This window comes from Prunus persica, chromosome G7, assembly GCF_000346465.2.
Source record: "Prunus persica cultivar Lovell chromosome G7, Prunus_persica_NCBIv2, whole genome shotgun sequence".
Classification (NCBI taxonomy): Eukaryota; Viridiplantae; Streptophyta; class Magnoliopsida; order Rosales; family Rosaceae; genus Prunus; species Prunus persica.
The window spans coordinates 14,850,195-14,872,272 of record NC_034015.1 but is presented as its reverse complement, the minus strand read 5'-3'; the positions used below and the strand labels follow the sequence as shown (position 1 = coordinate 14,872,272).

At 35.8% G+C, this 22,078-nt stretch overlaps 3 protein-coding genes and 1 non-coding gene across 5 annotated transcripts; 2 read left to right on the top strand and 2 right to left on the bottom strand.

Annotated features, from left to right (window-relative positions):
* LOC18769463 lies at positions 930-4,611 on the bottom strand. 2 transcript variants are annotated; one of them, XM_007204107.2, is made up of 5 exons: positions 4,344-4,611; positions 3,044-3,188; positions 2,443-2,530; positions 1,329-1,395; positions 930-1,246 (listed from the first exon to the last, which is right to left on the bottom strand). In XM_007204107.2, exons 2-5 carry the CDS (start codon positions 3,150-3,152, stop codon positions 1,193-1,195), a joined length of 318 nt encoding a protein of 105 aa, XP_007204169.1. In that variant the 5' UTR covers positions 3,153-3,188; positions 4,344-4,611; the 3' UTR covers positions 930-1,192. The 2 variants fall into 2 exon arrangements, with proteins under 2 accessions (XP_007204169.1, XP_020424068.1); XM_020568479.1 differs by having other exon boundaries at positions 3,044-3,224; positions 4,344-4,557.
* On the top strand, positions 9,583-12,357 carry LOC18771598 (probable xyloglucan endotransglucosylase/hydrolase protein 32). Its single transcript, XM_007202334.2, has 4 exons — positions 9,583-10,313; positions 10,438-10,538; positions 10,656-10,873; positions 11,548-12,357. Exons 1-4 carry the CDS (start codon positions 10,121-10,123, stop codon positions 11,912-11,914), a joined length of 879 nt encoding a protein of 292 aa, XP_007202396.1. The 5' UTR covers positions 9,583-10,120; the 3' UTR covers positions 11,915-12,357.
* Positions 13,963-14,053, top strand: TRNAY-GUA. Its single transcript is given in 2 exon segments — positions 13,963-13,999; positions 14,018-14,053. It is a non-coding gene; the product is annotated as a tRNA-Tyr (tRNA).
* On the bottom strand, positions 14,667-19,499 carry LOC18771906 (E3 ubiquitin-protein ligase RFWD3). The gene is made up of 13 exons (XM_020569429.1): positions 18,877-19,499; positions 18,699-18,774; positions 18,496-18,585; positions 18,363-18,407; positions 18,019-18,099; positions 17,425-17,551; positions 17,257-17,315; positions 16,839-16,949; positions 16,596-16,735; positions 16,472-16,511; positions 16,165-16,227; positions 15,885-16,078; positions 14,667-15,369 (listed from the first exon to the last, which is right to left on the bottom strand). The coding sequence occupies exons 1-13, from the start codon at positions 19,305-19,307 to the stop codon at positions 14,874-14,876; spliced, it is 1,953 nt and encodes a 650-aa protein (XP_020425018.1). The 5' UTR covers positions 19,308-19,499; the 3' UTR covers positions 14,667-14,873.

Here is a 22,078-nt window from a genome sequence, read left to right as displayed (position 1 = left end):
CTATTGGTCGCAAATTGCAAAAAGTGAAATCTCTATTGCATGAAAGTCTCTCTTGTTAAAGACACCCCAGCCAACCCCTGGTTATGTGCCATGGCGATCAACGGAAAAAGAAAGGAGGAAGGAAAATGCTAGAAAACGAAAATTTGATTGCCCTCCTAATTGTATTTGGTTTGGTTTTATGAAGATCTTATGATTAATTGTTTAAAAGGTAAAGTAATAATTTTTCTTTATTGGAATGGAATTGAGTAGAAAGACATTTTGGATGTGCAAATAAAAACTAAAAAGTTAACAGACAAATATATTTGTGGCATTGAGACTTGTGGTTGTCTTGAAAAGCCCCTCAGAAGTCAGAACCACTGCATTTCAAGACTCCCAAATGGCATCAAGCATCGTGATAAAATATATTGCAACTTTTTAAGTTTATGTTGGGTATTAATTTTTAAGGGAATTTGTGTCTATTTAAGTAAGTTTTTATTATTTTTGAAGGTTTTTGTAAAAACTGACATTTTTGTAAGGAGGAGGTAAATTTTAATTATTTTTTTATAAAAACTCGCATAAGCTGGAGTTTGATCCGCTTGAATGTACACATTTATCATAATAAACGAGATCTCAAGGACTTCCACTAATGCATTCCTGGCTGGGCCTAAATATTTGAAAACGGAATTTGTAATGTCATATTGATACCATATGAACTCTTGGACACATTTTCTTGGAAGCTGGTTTCATAAGAAGAAGTTCTGCATGTGTACCATATCATTTGGAATGAGATGGATTCAACGACCTATACCAGCAGTAGGAATTGAACCCCAAAACCCGAAACCTTGTATTAACGGAAGGGACGAGAACTGGCGGTGGTAGCACAGGACATCAATTATAATCACACTACACTTCCAGTCCACAACTTTCATATATTATTGCAGTAAGAAGAGTAGTCAAAAGGCAAAAAGTTAATTGATCCAATCTAATATCGAAAGTGAAATACAGAATTTGATTAGTTGATTACGCAAATTCTTCGCTGTCATTACGAAATATGCTAAGATTAATGGATCTCTATCTATATCTCCACTGCAAAGACTATGGTTTACACGATCAGGAACGAGAAAACCAACTCTACTTTGAATGACAAATTTAAAGCACAAACAAAACTATGCAAAATTCTTACTGCGCAGAAAGAGCACAGGATATACATCACTTAGTCATAAAGGCCTTCTTCATGCCAGATGTCAACTAAAAAATCCACCATCTCCTGCATAACCCACCAATTTAAATTGTTCACATCAACACCATCTAAAAAAGGAAAGAGAAGGAAACTAATCAGAGAAACTTACAGCTAAAGGTATGGACTCCTGAAACGGTTCAGTAGATAAAAGAAGATCCTCATACGTTGTGGTCCAGCTGAAAAAGAAGATCCCTTCATTACTTTCCTCTGGAACAGGGAACTAAAAATTTGCACACCCACTACAAGAGGATATCACAGAAGGACACATAGCCAATAAATTGATAGCACCCACCAACTGCAACTCTAGGAGCATATGATTCTTTCACTTACATTGCAAATTCATTTATTTCAGATATTAGAATACAAGTGAACTGTCTTCAGCTTTTTTATTTTTATTTTTTTTATAATATCATTCTTGCTTCTTCATGAGCACAAATATTGTCAAGTAGAGATGCTAATTTAATCTCCTCAAGATCCATCCTTTACATAAAATCATGTCAAAAAAAAATGCATGCTGCAACTCCCATGCCAGATTTGGAATTCAATTGTAGAACAGCTAACGAAAATAAAAAATAAAAAAGTTAACGGCAAGACAAAAATAGGCTTCAAATGAGACCATGGTAGTCAACGCTTCAAAACATTAGTGATAGGGAAGTCCCCTACCACTGGCCTTCTCTTATTTAAAATCAAAGGCAGTACCACGTGTGGGCACCCCTGGGCAGCCCAGTGCAAAGTTTGGCACAAAACTTTTTTACCTCAATAAATTCATATTTTTTTCACATTTAAGCCTAGCCCTATTTAGCCCATATAAAACATAGTTCACCCATTTATAAGGAAAAAAAGCCCAAAATGCAGCTTTAAAACTACAGACTTATTTTCTTGGTTACTTCAGACCACAAACTTAGTTGTGTAAATATATATTGTACTAGTTTTTGGCTCCACAAAAACTTGGCTAATATTTTTTATGTCAATGGTAGCCCACCCCTCCAAAAATCCTGGTTCCACCCTTGTTTAGAGGATTCCCAGGTCAACACACAGAGACACAAATGTAGATCACTGCTTCACTTTTCCCCTAGATTATTGGCTAATAACTTATTACTCACCTGGATCCAAATAAACAAGGAGTACTTTTTGGTAGAGCTAGTGAACAAGTGACCAGAAGAAATGATGCAGCCTATCAGTATCTAGACCATCAGTGTGACAGTAAGTGTACAAAAATGTACCTCATAATTGGTTCTCTTGGCGCTCTTCTCAATTTCTGAGACTCATCACCAACCCATTCTCTTCTCCTCTCATGCCAAGCTATCTCAGCTGCACCATAAGGTCATCCATGTTATTGATAGAATAAGATACTACTTCACAAGATTCTAATCATCCAAGGGGAGAAAGAAAGAAAAACAAGTCATAGAGTACCCAAAAGTAGATTAGATAACTTTCAAGCAGCAGTCAGTGTCTGAATCTCGATGATATTAATAATTTACTGAATAAAATTCTTCAACTAATTGACATAATGACTTCTTTCAAGTGTGGAGGAAAGATATTACCTTTCATGCTTCTAAAATGTCATATATCATGCACCACATTAATAACACCAATTGGAACATCCACTCTTATTCACACCACAATTCAGAGAAAGACTTGGAAAAAAAGAAAGAGTTCTGTTATAAGGTTTGGCCACACTTATACCAACCTGTACCGACACTAGACTCATTATTGGCCAGGAAAATAAATTTGGTTTTCATAATTTTTTTTTTTTTAAAAAAAAAAAAAAAACAGCTCCTTTTATTTTTCTGGCTGGGGTTGATTCTGGGGAAAGAGGCATACCATGATTAATAAAGACTTCTTTCTCAGTACGCTTCTCCCTACCAACAATATTTGAAGCATCTGAAGGTTGCTTTTCTTGGAAATTAGAATTGCTACCATTAGTTTCCATTCTCCCTAGACTGAACAACCATAGCCTTCTAAAACACTGCTCCAAAAAAGAAAGTAAAGATGGAGAAGTAATCTCCAGCGAGAAACAGCATCAGCTTCATAAGAGTAAAAAGAAAGAAGGAAAAAAGAAAGAAAGGAAGCAACCCATGCAATCAGATGAACTTTTAGCACATTTTTCAATCTTATCATATTCACCACAACATACAGAATTCATAGCTTCTACTGTTCTACATGTTGTATTGAAACTATGAATGCACAAACAGTACTCATGAAACCCTTATATCCGCTATATGATTTGTCCAGCTAGGCCCCTTCTCCTTTTCTGTGTGATTCTGTTCTGAGACATCAAGGGTTATGTCTTGGGCCCTCCCCTGTCCATATGACCTTCACTCTCAACTGAAGCTTCTTTGCCTTTGTTTTTTGGGAGTAATTACTCCCTAATAGTGGAGGCAACAGCCTTTAGAATTATAACATTACTGTTTACATACACAACTCAAAATTATGCTTCATCAGAGGATGGATAAAGAAAATTAACCCTTCCCCAAGAATCCAAAATTTTAAATCACACCAATAATTGGGATTTTGCAACAGGTTTTAACTTTTAACCACCGCAAATTCAGACATTAGCTGGTCATGGCAGAGATGGATGGACCGAGACGGTAGCTAGCTTAATATGTCTCTCTTCTTGCATCTTGGACTCAGCAGCTATTACATTATCTAATTTGTTATCATCACGCACAACATTCAACAGTGCATGTTTCACAATTTTTAACTCATTCCAAGAATCCCCATTCCTTTACAATTACCAAACATTTTCTTTATGTCTAAAAGAGTCCATTTTTTAAACCAATCTAACGTATTGTAGCCCACAGTAACCCCATGTCTAGTATTCAAGATTCCGAAAATAAATTGCAACACTTCAAGCAATCTAATCACCTCACAGTCATTCAAATTCACAATCACATTCATCAGTTTGCTTAATCACATACTACCCCAATCCTAATAAGGCATAAACCAGAAAACCAACTTCAACCAAAGACTCTTAACATGATTAAAAATGCATTTTTCCAGATTTCAAGATAAGTACTTTAAAACAATCAAAGCTTCAAATAAGATAATATACAAATAAATAAATAAACCCACCAAAAAGAAACAGAACAAGATTAGGAGGTAGGAGGAGGGAAGGCCATACCTGGGCTTCTGGGACTATGAAGTCTGTGACTGTAGTTGGCGCAGTGTGAAGGGAAGCGTTTTGTGTTGGGGTTATGAGTAACAACGAAGAAAACGAGAGGCCTTCGAAGATTCAAGAGTCTGGTTGGTAAGACAACACAAAAATATATGATATGAATTCTTATGATAATTCCAAGGTGGAGACTTGGACTTGGAGAATATCAAATTATTTTTTCTCTTTCTTCTGGTAACGAAGTTGGTGCGGCTTGAAAACTTGGACTTGGACTTGGACTTGGGACGTGAATCTGGAGCATCCATTTCGAGACCCCAACCCATATTTAATCTTGGACACGTGGATGAAAGAGAAACGCATCAGAGCAGAGCCATTCAATCGTGGTCGTGGAATTCACCAAGGCTTGGATTTGCAACGTTTTATGGATGCCGCGGCTAATGTTTGGTTTTTTAGGTCGGATAAAATGTCTTTTTCTTTTGCTTTTAGGAACGGAAAATACCTATCATGAATTATTCTTGTTTTTTTTTTGCCTATCGTAAATTATTACTATATAATAATCCCCCCCCCGCCCCAAAAAGTTGATGATATGACTGGGTGAAGTTGAGTAAAAATTATTTTTAAAGTTGGAAAAAAAAAAGTCATTTTCTTTTCAATATCAAATAATATTAAAAAATACGGGGTTCGAATTTATGATTTATTTTAACATTGTGAAGAAAATTACTACTAGACTAAGAGGTAGTAGGTGATCATATAAAAAGTTAAAAAGAGAATATTCTTGACAAAAATGTGTGATGAATACAAAGGAGTTTAATTGAAGCACACATGTAGCACAAATGTCTCTAAACAAGTATTGCATCTTATACAAATTGTTGGAGATAAAAATTGGGCTTAGATGCTTTTCTCTCAGCTTTTGGGCTTTATCTGTGAGGCTGATTTAGTCTAAATGGACCAAAATTAACTGGTCATTGCTTCTCATATTATATTTTCTTCCTAACCACATCATCATATGTCAACCTGCTAAATTAGGAGGAAAAGAAATTGATAAAACAGTCGGGCTTAAGACAACCACTTATAACCTAAAATTTTGATTAATATGAAAATTTCTTACTTATTGTGAATAAATAAGATTCAAAGTAAGGGCCAGTTTGACACTGCTGTATTATGGAAACAATCGGTGTCAAATTTGCTGTGAGAGAAATCAGCTGTGAGAGAAAGCAATTTGGCTTTTGGTAAAATTTTTGTTAAAAGTGTTGTTGGTACTGATTTCTGCATAATCAGAAAATGATTCCCGCATAATCATTAAACCTAGTGCCTCTTCGAAACTGATTCCTACATAATAAAAAAATGAAAGCACCTAATTAGCTGCTTTTCCTCATAGTTTTCTCTCACAATAATTTTTAACAATAAATGATTTTCTCATAGTTTACCAAATAGACTAGGCTTCTCAAAAATTTTAAAAAATCACTTATCATCCCAAATAAGCAAACCGACACTAAGTCCATACAAAAATAAATGAAACACTATCACATCGATTAGGATTTTAAAGTTTATGTCTATAATACTACCTTATTTTTCTCTGAAAGCCGAAAGATAAAGGAACACGTACATGGACCACATATGCAGATACAAGAGGAACACATTGCGTTTATGTGCTAGAAGTGTGTGTAGGGCTCATAATTTTTGTGGTAAAACACTTATTCCTTCTTGATAACAAGACAAGTATGATTATAAAAGAATTGAAAAGAAAAAATTGGATACAATTTTTATATACTTATTTTATAGGTAGACCTAATTTGCATGCATCTTGTCCTTAGTGAACTTATTTTATTTGGGAGCTAAGCTCTCATAGCATAGGCTTGTAGCCCTTCCAAAGCTCACCAAAGTGTCGGTGGGGCAAAGCATATATGCATGGCCGTCTCACAATTTGGGATTGTTTTGTTCATATATACCGTCCTCAATCAATTCACAGCTTTATGCAAAGGTTCCTTGTCCTATATGCATGATGTATTTAGCATCTAATGACATGATTATTATTAATTATTAATGTGTCCCATTTGTATTATCTCTGCTTTTAACGTTTCGATTTCATCAGTTCCACACACAATCTATGGTGGTTCTGGATTATTTTGCAATATCCTTTTTGCACTATGACCCTATAATTAATATTTGGTCTATTATTATTAGACCGACAAGCTTTTATTCGATAGCAACTTAATTATAACAACAAAGTCAAATAATAACGCCGCTATATATACATATGAACGGATCTGTGTCACTACAAATTTGACATAAATTTTTAACTATTACAATTATTCAAGAGCAACTTAATTATAACAACAAAGTCAAATAATAACAGCGCTATTTATTTTCTTTTTGGGTTGTATATAACAGCAAAAGATATGACCGACTACTTATTTTTTTCTTTTTTCTTATTTGTTGTTGCAATTATTGTATTGTTGTTTGAGTGAAAATTGAAGCGTGGGCCATGCTTAACAAACCCCATACTCAGAAGCTCTTAGTTTCGAAGTTACTATTTGTTCGAGTACTGCAATCTCTGACTTACTTGATCTTTAAGTTTCAGTTTTTTTTAGCATTGTTTCGACTTTTTTTCCTTTTCCTGTTTTTTTTGGTCTGGACATGCATACCTTTGATTGATATTCAAGCAAAAGCACCCTGAGGGTGCCTACCACACAACACAATCAATTGTATAGAAGTTAGATACAGTTGCATGTTATGTCACTTGCATTTCTATTCCAATCCCGCACTAAAAAAAATGACTGCTAAAACTTTGTCAAACGTCGACATATAATTTCGTTTGAGCGATGCTTCGCGTGAAGAATTGCCAAAAAGGAAACTCATCATGTACATAATTGAATGTTCAAACAAAAAGCAGACTTGACAAATGATTCGGATATATAACGTCGACAACCTAAAATGGAGGATTTCTTGTTTGTTTTTGCGTGTGAAACACCATGTATATGGAAAGCAAGTAGAGCCCAAATTTTGAGATGGCATGATAAATCACGATCTAGTCTCGATGGATATTGACCAATTAATTAACTAAAATTCTTTTTTAATCTAGATATTGACGTGACCCGTGACCTATATTTCTGGAAAGGAAGAAGCATATGTACAATTTACCCGAAGCAAAGGTACGTGTGTGTACAGAATACAGATCATATACGTACGTCCAAGTTTCATGAGCTTCTTGATTTGTCGGTCAACTGGGCCCCACCTTAATCTCTGGCCGACAAAATAGTGCAAACCTACAGTAGAGAGAGAGAGAGAGAGAGAGAGAGAGAGAGAGAGAGAGAGAGGCAGCACAAAATCAAACATGTATTAATCAGAAGAATGTGGTTTAAGTTAAATTGCAGCCTAAAATTCATGTTGTTTTTATTGAAGTGTGCCTTTCAGCCCCGTATGCATGTCTTTGAAGTTTCAAATTTTGTGGCTGCCTGCTAAGATTTTGGGTCGTCTGTACCATTTTCCGGGGCCATCTAGACTTCAAGTTACATGTGTATATATTTATGTAGAAGATTAAGATGCATGGTTGGTTTGTGTTAGGGTTGTATTTTCTGAGATGGTCCACAGAATCAAATGTTTGATTCTGAGAGAGAAGGATTAGGGTTATTGTTTTATTATGCAAGACAAAGAAAGATATGTGTAGGGTTTTGGTCAGCATCTTTGAAGGAAAATGGTACAGGAAGGATCGAGCTCCTTGGGGTCTTTAAATGGTGGGTGGATCCCTAAGCTTACTGGTCAATCCAGCCATTAAAGGTTCCAACATTTCTGTCTAGGAAAGTAAATGAAAGCTGCCTTCTAAATTATATTTCTGTCAAAATGTAACAGGACGTACGATTAGCGAAGGAAGAAAGGAAATTATTCTATATGCTTGAATGCCTTTTAGCTACATATTAAATGACTCGAAACTAGTCTGCTTCACCTTATCAACTAATAATATTATTATCATCAGGCCTTCCCCCGTGATGAGGGATTCTAAACCACTATAGTTTACCGAGAACGAGATTCAAACTCGGATGCAAGAAAACTTAATAACCTAATTTCATAAACACTTTGCCTAAAGTAAATGTTTATTCCTCGGATGACTGGTGTTTAATTAAAGGTTAATGCAGTTTAACGTCCCTTCAGTCATTGCTAATTTCATGACTAAACAGATAGGCCATCTAGACCAAATGTGTTGTATCAATCAAATTGTTACAAGGATCGACCAAAAAATACAGAATCAAATTAGCGTTTTGAAGAAGAAATTGGTTTACGAAATTTGATTGGGCACGATATATGGCATCTGGACTATTTTGGTTTTAGGGGTTACAGTAAATTGGAAAAAAATGATACAAAATGATACAAAAAATAAGTAAAAATAAAATAAAAACTAGATATGCATAGTAAATATCACACACAGTGTGCCTTAGCCTTAATAATGTTATATCATTTGTGCAACTTTTTATGGAAGAAATTTTGTTGTTTGGGCAATCAATCAACATATGAATAAAATATGAAGAAACGTACAGTAGCTCACTTCATGAGTCAAAATCAATCGATCTAATGCCTTGTAATCAAATCATGCATTGGTCCCATCTTGCGTAGCCCCATGCCCCACTACATTGATGAACTTCACACGTTCAAATCCATCTCTGTATACAGACAGAACCCCAAAAAATAAAGGGGAAAAAAAACCCATCTCTCTGCATTCATATATATATATATATATATATATATATATGTATAATATCCCAAGCTGGCCAATAATTATCAGGATGCTTCTATCTGTGCCATATCATTATTTTTTTTAAATTTATAACTTCATCATCTAACATATTTCTTATCTTCCCATCTTGATGATCATAGCTACAGCCGGCTTTGATTATGAAGAGGAGGAGAGAAGAATAAAATATTTTATTTTACTTTGATAATTTTTGGAAAAAAAATTAAGTAAATTGTTGAGAGTATATCCACATTGAAAAAGTGAAATCTTGTCTTTCGATATACAAAATTTTGGGTAAAAAACACATAAGATTATGAATAAATTTTGTGTAAGATCTATTATTGGCACTAACAAACATTTGACACTACTCCACAGTCCACTGCATGGGAGCTGACACACTGGCAAGAGAAGGGGAAAGGTAAAAAGAAGACACAATATGGGTAATCCAACAAGGTTTGTTGAATCCTACCCAAAAAAACAAGGTTTGCTTTAAAGGCAGGGACAGAAATTGCATGTAGCTTTCCGATTTTTATCCTAAGTTCGTTCCTGTGGAATCACAAAACTACATATGCACAGCACAGAGAAGGGAAAGAAAAAAGGGCACATTTAAGAGACACCTATCTACCCATTCTGCATCACATCCTCTTTTCCTAGCTTTCCAACCTTGCAACCAAAGCAAACATGTTTCCTCATTAAGGGTAGGAAAGAAAGTGGTTGTGTGAATTGGGATGAGAGAGACAGAGAGAGAGAAGAAAAATCAAAGTATATATATAAATAGTAAGTATAGTTTATATCATGCAAAGTTTGGTGGTTTCGTCCAAAAAAAAAAAAAAAAAAGTTTTGATGGTTAATTCTAGTAATAATGTTCTTATAATATATATATATATATATATATAGATATCAAACTGTACTACCATACTCTTCCTATATATACACTTGGTCTTCAGCTACCTCTCTCTCTCTCTCTCTCTCTCTCTCTCTCTCTCTGTGCCCTGCATTTATACAGAGCCAATTATTCCATCTTCACTATACATTTTCCTCATCTTCCCATTCATATTTTATGGCTCTCTTGCTCTTCCTCCTAATTCTTTTGGTCCCTGCAAGCAATGCTAATTGGCCACCATCACCTGGCTACTGGCCAAGTTCTAAATTCAGGTCTATGAGCTTTTATAAAGGGTTTAGAACTCTCTGGGGTCCTCAGCATCAAAGCTTAGACCAACATGCATTAACAATCTGGCTTGACAGGACCTCAGGTCTCCCTCACCTCACCTCACCCTCTTTCTAGTTCACATATTTATGTTAATGCTTCCTTAATTAATTACCAGTGTACCTGTTAATTAAAAAAATTTCATAATTGTCTCCATTTGATTGCAACAGGTAGTGGGTTCAAGTCAGTTCGTCCATTTAGATCCGGCTACTTTGGTACCTCCATTAAACTTCAAACTGGTTACACAGCAGGAGTTATAACAGCTTTCTATGTGAGAAATTAATGAACTCCACATTTTTGGCTTAATTATTTTCTCAAATTCTATGTATAATTGTGTCTGCTAAATGCCTTGATCAACTGATCAGTATTATATTTATTCATCTTGCAGCTTTCAAACAGTGAAGCTCATCCGGGGTACCATGACGAAGTCGACATTGAGTTTCTGGGAACTACATTTGGGAAGCCTTACACTTTACAAACAAATGTTTACATCAGAGGAAGTGGGGATGGAAAAATCATTGGCAGAGAGATGAAGTTTCATTTGTGGTTTGATCCCACTAAGGCTTTTCATCACTATGCTATATTGTGGAGCCCAAAGGAGATCATGTAAGTTTTTTGTGATCATAGTTTTGAGCTGTGCTTGAAATCAAAGATTAACTTAGAACTTTTCATGTGAGTAATTATTTCTTACTCGCAAAAACTTTATAGGAAAGAAACCTATCCATCCATCTTCTACTGAGCTTTAATGATTGATTGATAATTTGAATGCTGGTATTTCTGCCATTTTCAATTTTTCAAAGTTGAGTAATAACCTGATCATGCCAAATAATTCTTTCTCTGAAATTAAGGAAAAGCCAAGCGACATGACAGTGGCAATTATAAATTGAGAGAGAGAGAGAGAGAGAGAGAGAGAGAGAGAGAGAGATTAAAGAGATGAGATTTGGAATGGTAAAAAGCCTATATATCCTCATTGAGTTGAGACCCTTTGTCAATGATGCGGAGTTTTAAGACCCCATATAATGAAGGGATGCCATTTGGGAAAGAAAAAGCTGTCTCCATTATATCAGTCTCTATCTATTGATTGACAACAAATAAAAAACAGAGGGAAAAAAAAGATAATAAATCCAAATCTAATAGTACAAAGCTATTGGTTCCTCTTGCTGGCCACTAAGTCAATAATATAATATTTAATCTCTGTTTTGATTATATGCCATATTTATCTTGTTGTTAGGTTAATTGTCTTATAGTTAAAATTTATGCCACATTCATTATTGTTACAGATTTTTGGTGGATGATGTGCCCATAAGGAGGTATCCTAGGAAAAGTGTAGCAACCTTTCCCTTGAGGCCAATGTGGGTGTATGGCTCAATATGGGATGCCTCATCTTGGGCAACTGAAGATGGGAAATACAAAGCAGATTACAGATATCAACCATTTGTTGCAAAGTATACCAATTTCAAAGCCGGCGGTTGCAGCGCCTATTCTCCCGCCTGGTGCCGCCCGGTATCTGCCTCCCCGTTCCGGTCGGGCGGGCTGACGCAACAGCAGTACAGGGTCATGAGGTGGGTTCAAACCAACCATTTGGTATATGACTATTGCAAGGACTACAAGAGGGACCATTCTCTAACACCTGAGTGTTGGCGCTAAAAGTGAAAGTGTCATGCCATATGCTTCATATTGGAAGTTCCCCTCAATTTTCACTTCATTTAAGTGCTTTTTAATGATGGTTTTTTGTTTAAAAAGGAAAAAGCTTGTGTGTGAGATTGCCACGAGATGGGTCATTACTTTGCCAAAAACAGAATGCAAGGAAATATGAACATCCAAGGCTCCAAAAGAAGAAAGAAAATTTGTGTGCTCCATTTTTGTTATGCAACATTTGGTGTACATTGTAAGTTTTCCATTTTTGTTTGATGGTGCATTTGGTGTATATTGGCAATTTACAAAAAAGAAGAAGGAAAAGGCCATGGATTCATGGCCCTGTGTGATGAATCCAAAGAATGGAGGACATGGGTTTTGAGCAAGTGTATGTGTGCAGCCAAGCACTTGTCATTCTTCAATAATGCAAAATAATTTCTTTCTGTTGATCTGTATTTTTTGGGTATTGTTCTATGCGTCCCAGTGACTGCCACAGAAACTGGGGCACTTTATGATTGGTCATCTTCTCAACTCTGAAGCTCCAGCACTGTGATTTAAATTAAAACAAATAGAGAGAATGGCAAGCAGCAATAGTCAGTGAGCACATTTCCCAAGACCAATTTTCCAATTGTGTGGTGGATCAAGTATTCTCATATGAAGGCCAGTATAAATTGTTCTCAGAAAAAAAAATGACAGAGAAAAAAAAAGAAAGAAAGAAAGAAAGAAAGAGGAAGGCCATTATAAGTCTTGTTGCATGTGAAGGCCACTTGAAATAATGGCAGAGAGTGAACAAGGATAATTGCAAATTAAAAACCAGGGAATTCAGAGTGAGATGTAAAAAGCAGAAAGGGCATTGCAGCAGCAGCATGCTGCATGTGGAATTGTCTTGCACCAGATGTGTCAGAGATTAGTTGTTTGATTTAATTTCCACGAAATTTGACATGATATGCTAACCAAAAATGACATGACCTGCATCTAAATTCTAAACCAACCAAAAATGACATGACCTGCATCTAAATTCTAAACCAACCAAAAATATGAACCCTAGAATTGTTTTATCATCTAAATATTTATAAGCAGATTTTTTTTTTTTCCTTGAACATGACCTGCATCACACAGTTGTAAGTAAAACCAAAATGAAGGGAGCCCATATAACGCTTGGGAAACATGTTTCTTTCCTGCAATCAACATGACCTTTGAAAATGATTAAGATGATTTGAGCAACAATAATGCAGAAGGCATAAGAGGCCCAAAAGATGCCCAAATGAAGTAGATGGGGGGAGGTTTTGAAGTTTTAAAATGGCCTGAAAATGATAGAATGTTAGAAACAAAACAAATAGATATGGTTGAAGCAAAGGTCCATATCCTCCTCTTCCCCTCAAGCCCTTCTTCTTTTGGCATGTTATGAACAATCTGATGATGAAAACATGTCTGGTTTGAGAGCAGCTACAAAGATGATGTCCACCCAACACCATGATTCATAAAGCATATAATTCGTTGTGATGAGTTACTTCAATTAAATTATTTTTGAGAAATATTATTGGGCACTGAAATTCCCATTTCACTCATTGATGTTAACAGAAAATGATTAACATTATTATTATTTTTAATTATTATTAAACAAACATTGGAAGACGTTTTCTGGGGTCCATGAGAAAGCATACAATATAAATAGTGAGTTTTTTTGTTTTATGGGTTTGATGAGTTTTGTTTTTGCTATGATATTATTATGACCCCCTAATAATGCTATGATAATTGCCACCTACTATGGGGTTGTAATTAATCTGATATATTCATGTTGATTGCTATAGTGGGAGAAGAAAAATCACTGTTCTTATCTCATCGTTTCTGATTGATATGGCATTTTCCATTCAGAAACGATGAGATTATTTTTTTTTTTTTGATATGTCAGCAGTAACTTGAATTTTTGAAACACCTTTTTTTTTTTCTTCTTATTATAAATTTTTCCCCTTTTATACAAAATAGTTGTTTGTGCTCAATTTTAATAGGTGGCAGTTTGGATGGCGATAAGTACATTTCGCACGCATTAGGTTCACAAGCCGACCTTAGCTCAGTTGGTAGAGCGGAGGACTGTAGTTGGAGTATCCATCGGTTATCCTTAGGTCGCTGGTTCGAATCCGGCAGGTCGGAATTTGTTTTTTTCCCTCCTTTTTTTTTATTTTTTATTTTTCGAATCCGGAGGTTAAATTCAATTTGGGTCCTAGTTCCGGGGGGGAGGGAAAGGAGTGTACGGCAATTTTCTATAAATAAAAAGACCAGAATGTGGGACGTTTCAAATTTATTTGAGTTTTTCTTCCCCTCTATTTTCTGGTTGCGAATGCATATTTTTTATTTTACTTTTTCCTCCAAATGAAGGAATTATACTTAGATGAAGTTGGATATTGTTTGAACCAAAATTAGCATGGGCCAAATTCCTTAGTTATTTTGGCCAGTTCTGTGATTTAAACGACTAAAGCTCACCAAAAACGACTAAGTGTTTACCAGCAATTAACTATTTTTGAGGCCCAAAGCTGGTGGGACAAAAACAAAGTCAACTGATAAATTTAGTTGTAGTATTTATCTTCTCAATGATTAAAAGTCATTCTAAATTCAAAAAGAATATTATTAATAATAATGGAAGTGGATAATGAATTGATGATATAGTTGTATTGATATCATCAATACAAAGCACTATAGAACCTATATATAAACCTTGGCACTTCAACTATCATGACTCATGGCTGCTTAGAGCCAGCCCAATATAAAGCACCATGTAGAATTTATAAACATTTGCACTTCAATTGTCAATATAAGGGCACAACTGCTTCACAGGATAAATGCAGGCAAAGATATGTAAAACCTAAATACTATAAAGGCATTCAAATATATTATACAGTACAATTATAGCATCGGTACTTCAGAAAAAAAACATACATAAATTGAGCAATTACATAACTGCAAATGATCTATTTCATGAAATCCTGGTACTGAAGAGTTGCAGTATGTCACCACTTAAACAGCTAAGCAGACCTTTCTTCAAAGCAGGAGTGTACTTGAGATCGCGAACAGGATCTTTATGCAACTTAAGGCTCTGGAAGGTTGTAAAAGATGGCAACTCTTCTAAAACCAATTTGGAACTTAACTTATCCTCTGATGCAAACAATGTGCGATGATTTCCTAAGTCGATGATTGCAGATTTTGGCAGTCCGATATCACAGATGTGGGTGCATGCAGATCCCAACCTTTTAAAACAGTTGCTGCTGTCTGCTCTCTTTAGTAAAACAAGGGAACCCACTGTTCCTTGTCCAATGCCACCACGGGAAGGAGTAAGCGGTGGTTGAGAGAAGATTGTCGCGTCGGACATTTCCACTTTGGGACGATAGGAAGCGACAATGTTGTCACTGCTAGAACAGTAAGCAAGAGATATGCAAACTCCTTGATTCTCCGTTTGAGGAACCAATATCGGCCTTCATAAAGTTTAAATTCTGTTAGAACAGAGCCATGCAGTAGTTGACCAACTATTTGGAACATATTTTAAATGAAAAAGCAAGAGAATTTCATTTGTTGCGATCCAAAATATCATCCCTTTACAAGAGGAAATACATGGATAAATAAAATACAGCATCCAATCAACAGAGCAAAGCGTATTCTTTTTTTCTTTCTTGATGAGACTGCAATAATCAACTTAGATAGGAGAAAATGAACCAGGGAAAAAAACATTCTTGTGTATTCTGGCCTTTTAGTTGTGACTTGCTCTAAAAGGTCATTACAAACATGCAAACAGACCATTGGTTTATCAAAAGCAAGCAAACAAACCAAACTAACATGTTAAATGGCATCACTCACGGTACAAATTGAATTCTTCTTTTTTCTTTCTTTAAAAACAATATTGATAAAATCAGACAGGGTAATCAAGAATATTTTGAGATCCATATGATTTCATAGCTGTGCAAGAAAGAACAGGACACATATTTGAACTCACCCTTCTTCAGCATTATCAACGTTCCACAGACATAAGCCAATTGAAGAAGCGGACAGCACTGTTCTAGCACCAGAAGGGAGAGCTGAATTATTTGGAAGGGAATGTACAGTATGAATTGGGTTGTTTGTCAGCCCCTTTATCGTTGCAACAGGCCCTGCAGTTCGGCGCAAGTCAAACACCAAAAGAGAGCCATTCTGCAAGAATAAGAAAAATGAAATTAAAGCAGAGGATATACAAGTAACACCTTCCAAAATACTTAAAATGGAAAGTAGGGTCAGACCTGTAATCCAGCATATACATAATTCAAGTCATTGAGATCCCAGGAACATGTCCAAGCAGCAGCCTGCAAGCAAAAATGTCAACATGAAGAACAAACAATAGAAGAGTAAAACAGACAGATTAACACATATTATGCCAAGCATATAACTTTAACAGTATGTCATGCTGAGTGGCTTTAACCACTCCCATACATAACCTGAACGCGCGTAGATAATCATGTGAAAAAGTTCTTTCACACTGCATAATACAGGAAACACGAGTTTTTGAAGTTAGTACAAAACAATATAAACAACAGATCAAGATTTTACCGGTAGATCATAGGCAAGGATGACATTGTTGCTTTCCATACTGTAACAAATAACACGTGTCAACCAGGAGAAATATATGAAGAACGTACTAAATAACAGTTGAGGAAGTTAACCGCAATGCAACCTGAGAACTGACAACTTCTTCCCTAGGCAAGCAAACAGTGCAAGGTCACTGTTCGTAGGGCAAATGCGTAGGTCCCTAATGACTTTTATAGATCTAGGAAGGAGAATATCATCTCTGTCATACGGAGGTATCAAACTCAACTGCAGAACCATATTTAAGAAAGATCAAGAGCAGTTCCTGTGTTATAATATACAAATATAATGCAACAGAAGCACAAACTTTGTCCAACCCCAGAAACTTTACTTTGGTAAGCGCTTGTGTCCCACCTATCCCAGCAAGCCTTCGTGAAATTAACACAATTTGGTTAGATGCATCAACATCAAATAAACGAGCACCATCTACCTGCAACTCCTTCTGCAAAGTTCACTATCATGAGGTTAACATTATGTGGAACAATAAAATAATATAACTTCTTCCTTTTCACCAATTACTAGAGTGGATTTCCAGCGAATATCACACAAAATCTGGACGTAGTGCCCTACGTATCAAGACCACCATATATGTCTTTTTGCTGATATAGAGATGATATCTGTAGGTCCAGTTCACACACAATGATGTGTATGTTTGTGTATTTACCTCCATCTCCGTGTATATGATGAAAGAGAAGAGGAAAGGAATATCATGAAAGAACAAAGCATAAGAGAAAGGAACCATGCCATACCTCTAATATGAAATTGCAAGAATACGCTTGTCCACAGAGCTTTGAGTCAAAGTTCCACCCTAGGAGACAAAGAAAGCATGGTTTCATACCATTATGATAAACTTATGCCATTGAAAATGAATATCTTAAGCTTTAAAGATGCTAAAATATGAACATGAATACACTAACCATAAGATTTTTCGTCTAAGATTGTGTTAGCAGATGCAAATCTTCCTTCAACGGCCCCATGAGCATTGACTTGTCCAGATGTTCTGCTATGCGTGTCTCCTAATAAACGCTCCAAATATGTTGTCCTCTACAACGGCAAAAATTTAAAAACCAAACGTAATAGAGAAATACACTCCTAAAATAATATATAGAACATTTTATTTTTCTACAGAAAACAATCCAATCATATTTAATGTACAAAGACATTTTTTTCCGAACAGTCATTCGAAAATGCTGCAGGGTTTTTCTTTGCATGCTCTATCTCAAGTCATGGATGCTTAGAGATGCTCTAAAGCAGGAACCAGCCCAATATAAAGCACTAGAGAATATATAAACATTTGCACTTCAATTGTCAATATAAAGGCATAACTGCTTCACAGGATAAATGCACACAAAGATATGTAAAACTAAATACTATAAAGGCATTAAAATGTAATGCGAAAACAGTAACAGTTTTGGAGGCTGAGAGAAAGAACTACTGCTGATACAGAGGGCTATATGACCAGAAAAAATAAAATAAATAAAAAGCAATTAAAAACCATAGAATAAGCATACCTCTGTAAGCTTGTGAACTTTATGCTGCAGTTCAGCCTCTAACTTTCGCCATTGAGCTTCTTTCTTACACCAACCAGCTCCCTACAAATACAAGGAAAAACCATTGACTTGATAAACAAACTAACGAATGAAGAAGGGAGGGTAGCCCCTCACAATATAATATAAGTTGAATATGTCTGAGTGCGTATCCGCATGCCTCTATCCATAATTTACTAAACCAGAAAAATGAAGGCATGTATATCGAAGAAACAAAGAATTTACTATATTATGTACTGGACAAAATATGATTGGAACAAAACAAATTATGAGAGATATATATTAATTCAGTCCGAAGATATCCCTACCTTCTTCTCAAGAGAATCACATTTAGCCTCAAGTGACCGAATCATCTACAAACAAGAAGAACCTATCATTCAAAATAAGTTAACTTTGCATAGTTTTAGCGGAAAGTATCAGCCTTGTGAGATTGGATATGACCTTTTGCGATTCTTCGTCAACAGAAACAATTCGGGAAGCAAAAAGTTTCCTAACATCCTTCAACGCGCATTTCTTGTTGCATTGAGGGCACTAAAAAGAAGGAGAATGCACAACCAGGAATGTCAACAACAAAGAAGAAAAACCAAACTAACTTCAAATTTCAAAGAAATTGAAAACTAGGGGATTGTTAGACAAATCATTACCTTCCCTGAATTTTTACGCTGCTGTAGCCATTTTCTTATGCAGGACATACCATATATGTGCCCACAAGGAAGGCAACTGCAATCCGAAAACCAAAATTACAGAAATAAATCATCTGCAACACTTTAGACTGAAGAAAAGTTATATAAAATCACAAAGAATTGAGGTTTGAATTCGAACCAGATGTGGTGATCACCGTCGTTGGTCCAAGCCTCCAAGCAAATAGGGCAAAATAGCCCATCGATTTCATTCCGAGTCCAGTGGCTACCTTGGGAACTCTCTGCACTGCCAATTCCATCGCACGACACCGTTTTGCCTTCTCCAGCTCTTCTCCGCTTACGCCCCCATTCCTCAGCCTCATTGCTCGCCACTGTTTCACGAGAATTTCCGGCACCGTTATGAGAAACACCAGAATGCTGTAGTGATGCTATGTACACAGCATAATCCGTGTCAATTAAGTCTTCGTCTTCTTCTTCTTCTTCTTCTTCTTCTTCGTCTTCATCGTCTTCATCTTCTCCATCATCATTGAATCCCGGTGCTGCGTTTTGGTCCTCTTGGAGTTCCTCGTCGTCAAGAAGTAAGATGGGGGAAGGGGGGTGAGGGTTTGCCATGAGTGAGTGAGAATTGGGGAACAGTTGCTAGGGCTTCACAGTGAGTGAGGGAGAGAGAACTGTTGAAAATTGTCGGTTTCTTGAAGATTAATTTTTGGTGGGAAATCAAAACTTCCCGTTTTCATTTTCTATAAATAAATAAAAACATCATTTTCATTTTCATCTTTGAAAATAAATTCAAACTCATGTATAAAAACAGAAAACACTAAATTATCGTTTCAATTTTTTACCCAATGTATTAGTCTGATTTCTTTCTTTTTTCTTATTTTTGGTTGGTTTGATTTTTTTTTTCCCATTCTTTTTTTAATTTTTAATTTTCTCCTTTTTTTGTCCTTTTCAATTTTCAGTTTTTTCGTTTCATTTCATTATTTTATTTTGCTACACCAATGTATATTAATTTTATTATAAAACCATCATATTTTATTTAATTTCATATTTATTTTAAATTAAAGATAATATTATTCTATTATCTAGGTTTTTCTAAAATTAGAATTTTTTTATCATTATTTTAATTATACATTATTATTTTCAAGTATATATTTTTCATTGTTTGTAATAATTTTAGACCTTTAAAATATCAGAATTAAAAAAATATATATTTTTTAGGATAGAGAAACGTGCATACCGTGAAGGTCAAAAGCTTAAACGTATTTCAATTAAAATATAAAATAAACTTAAACGTATTTCAAATAGAAATTAATTTACAGATGTAATATAATATGTGATATAACAAGAGTCAAAAGTGTAGCTGTAGCAACCCGATAAAGAAACGTGCAGACCTTGAAGGTCATAAGCAAATGGCTAAGGATAAACTGAGCCAATAAGAAAGTGACTAGAAACCATCCATAAGCAACAGATTAACAGAACAACGAAGTTGTCATTCAAAACATCCACAAAGATAAACCAACATAAGCATGAGCCTAATTCACAAGATCAAGGACTACCAAATTCATCAGAAAAGTAGCATTATCTCTCAAGCAATAAGAAGCCCTAAGCTAAATATCCAGAGAATGAAATCAACTCAAGTGTGAGGATCATCATCCTCTGGACTTTGGTGATCCAAATCGCTCCAAAGTCGCTTCAATACCATCAATTCTCGACCAAAATGATCTGCTTGATGCTCCTCCCCTTGCTGCATAAAATAAATCCAAACCCCAGAATATGCATTATCAAACTTCCTATAATCTGAGTTATCGGTCTATGTTGGTTAACAACATTTCCATCAAGAACCGCATTCCCACCAGCCGCTCCTATAACAGCACCATCCCCACCAACAGCTAGTTGGATTGCAGCATTACGATTACGATGGTTTTTACGACCCTTTGGCATATCTGTAAAATAAACATAAACAAAAAATTTGATGTACAAAACAATTACTAGGCTATCAGGCAGCTATTTCCAAAATAAAATATAATCCATTACGACACTTCCAACTTCACGAATTAACCACACAACAACATTAAATAATATACCGACACAGCAGCTTATTAAAAGAATAAGAAGAAAGACCTTGAGCTGCAATTAATACATATACCGTACAAAACAATTAAGTGAAAGTGTCATGCCATATTTTTATGATGGTTTTTTGTTTAAAAAGGAAAAAGGTTGGTGCATTTGGTGTACAGTGGCAATTTACAAAAAAAGAAGGAAAATGCCATGGATTCATGGCCCTGAGTGATGAATCCAAAGAATTGAGGATATGGGTTTTGAGCAAGTGTATGTGTGCAGCCAAGCACTTGTCATTTTTCAATAATGCAAAATAAATGTTTTTCTATTTTTTTTTAGTATTGTTCTATGTGTCCCAGTGACTGCCACAGAAACTGGGGCACTTTATGATTGGTCATCTTCTCAACTCTGAAGCTCCAGCAATGTGATTTAAATTAAATCAAATAGAGAGAATGGCAAGCAACAATAGTCAGTGAGCACATTTCCCAAGACCAATTTTCCAATTGTGTGGTGGATCAAGTATTCTCATATGAAGGCCAGTATAAATTGTTCTCAGAAAAAATTGACAGAGAAAAAAAAAAAAGAAAAAGAAAGAGGAAGGCCATTATAAGTCTTGTTGCATGTGAAGGCCACTTGAAATAATGGCAGAGAGTGAACAAGGATAATTGCAAATTAAAAACCAGGGGTATTCAGAGTGAGATGTAAAAAGCAGAAAGAGCATTGCAGCAGCAGCATGGTGCATGTGGAATTGTCTTGCACCAGATGTGTTAGAGATTAGTGGTTTGATTTAATTTTCATAAAATTTGACATGATATGCGAACAAAAAATGACATGACCTGCATCTAAAGGAGAGGAGAGTTCCTTTCATTTCTGGTGCAGTTACACGCATGCATGCATCTTAGAAAAATCGTAAACAACAGTGAATCAAATAAGGCTATGGGTAGCAGGAGTTCTACGGTTCATCCGCTTGATGCATCCGGAGCCCAACAAGAAGACACCAAGATCTTAATCCCCGGTTCTAATGAACCGTCTCTTCTCGACCAAAATGATCTGCTTGCTGCATCCGACACCAAGATCTTAATCCCCAATTCTTATAATAGGAGGGATACATGTCATGGCGCGTTGTGTTTTTTCAGCCAATTTGCAATTTGTCTCGCAGTGTATTTATTCATCACGGTGATGGGCGTGCCCCCGCAAGCGTTGGACCCTGAGTTTCGAGTCCACTCAGCGGTGCTGTGGTACCCACACAATGCGACTCGCTCCTCCGACTTAACGGCCACGTGGGATCTGACCCTCCGCGCCACAAACCCCAACGACAAGTGGGA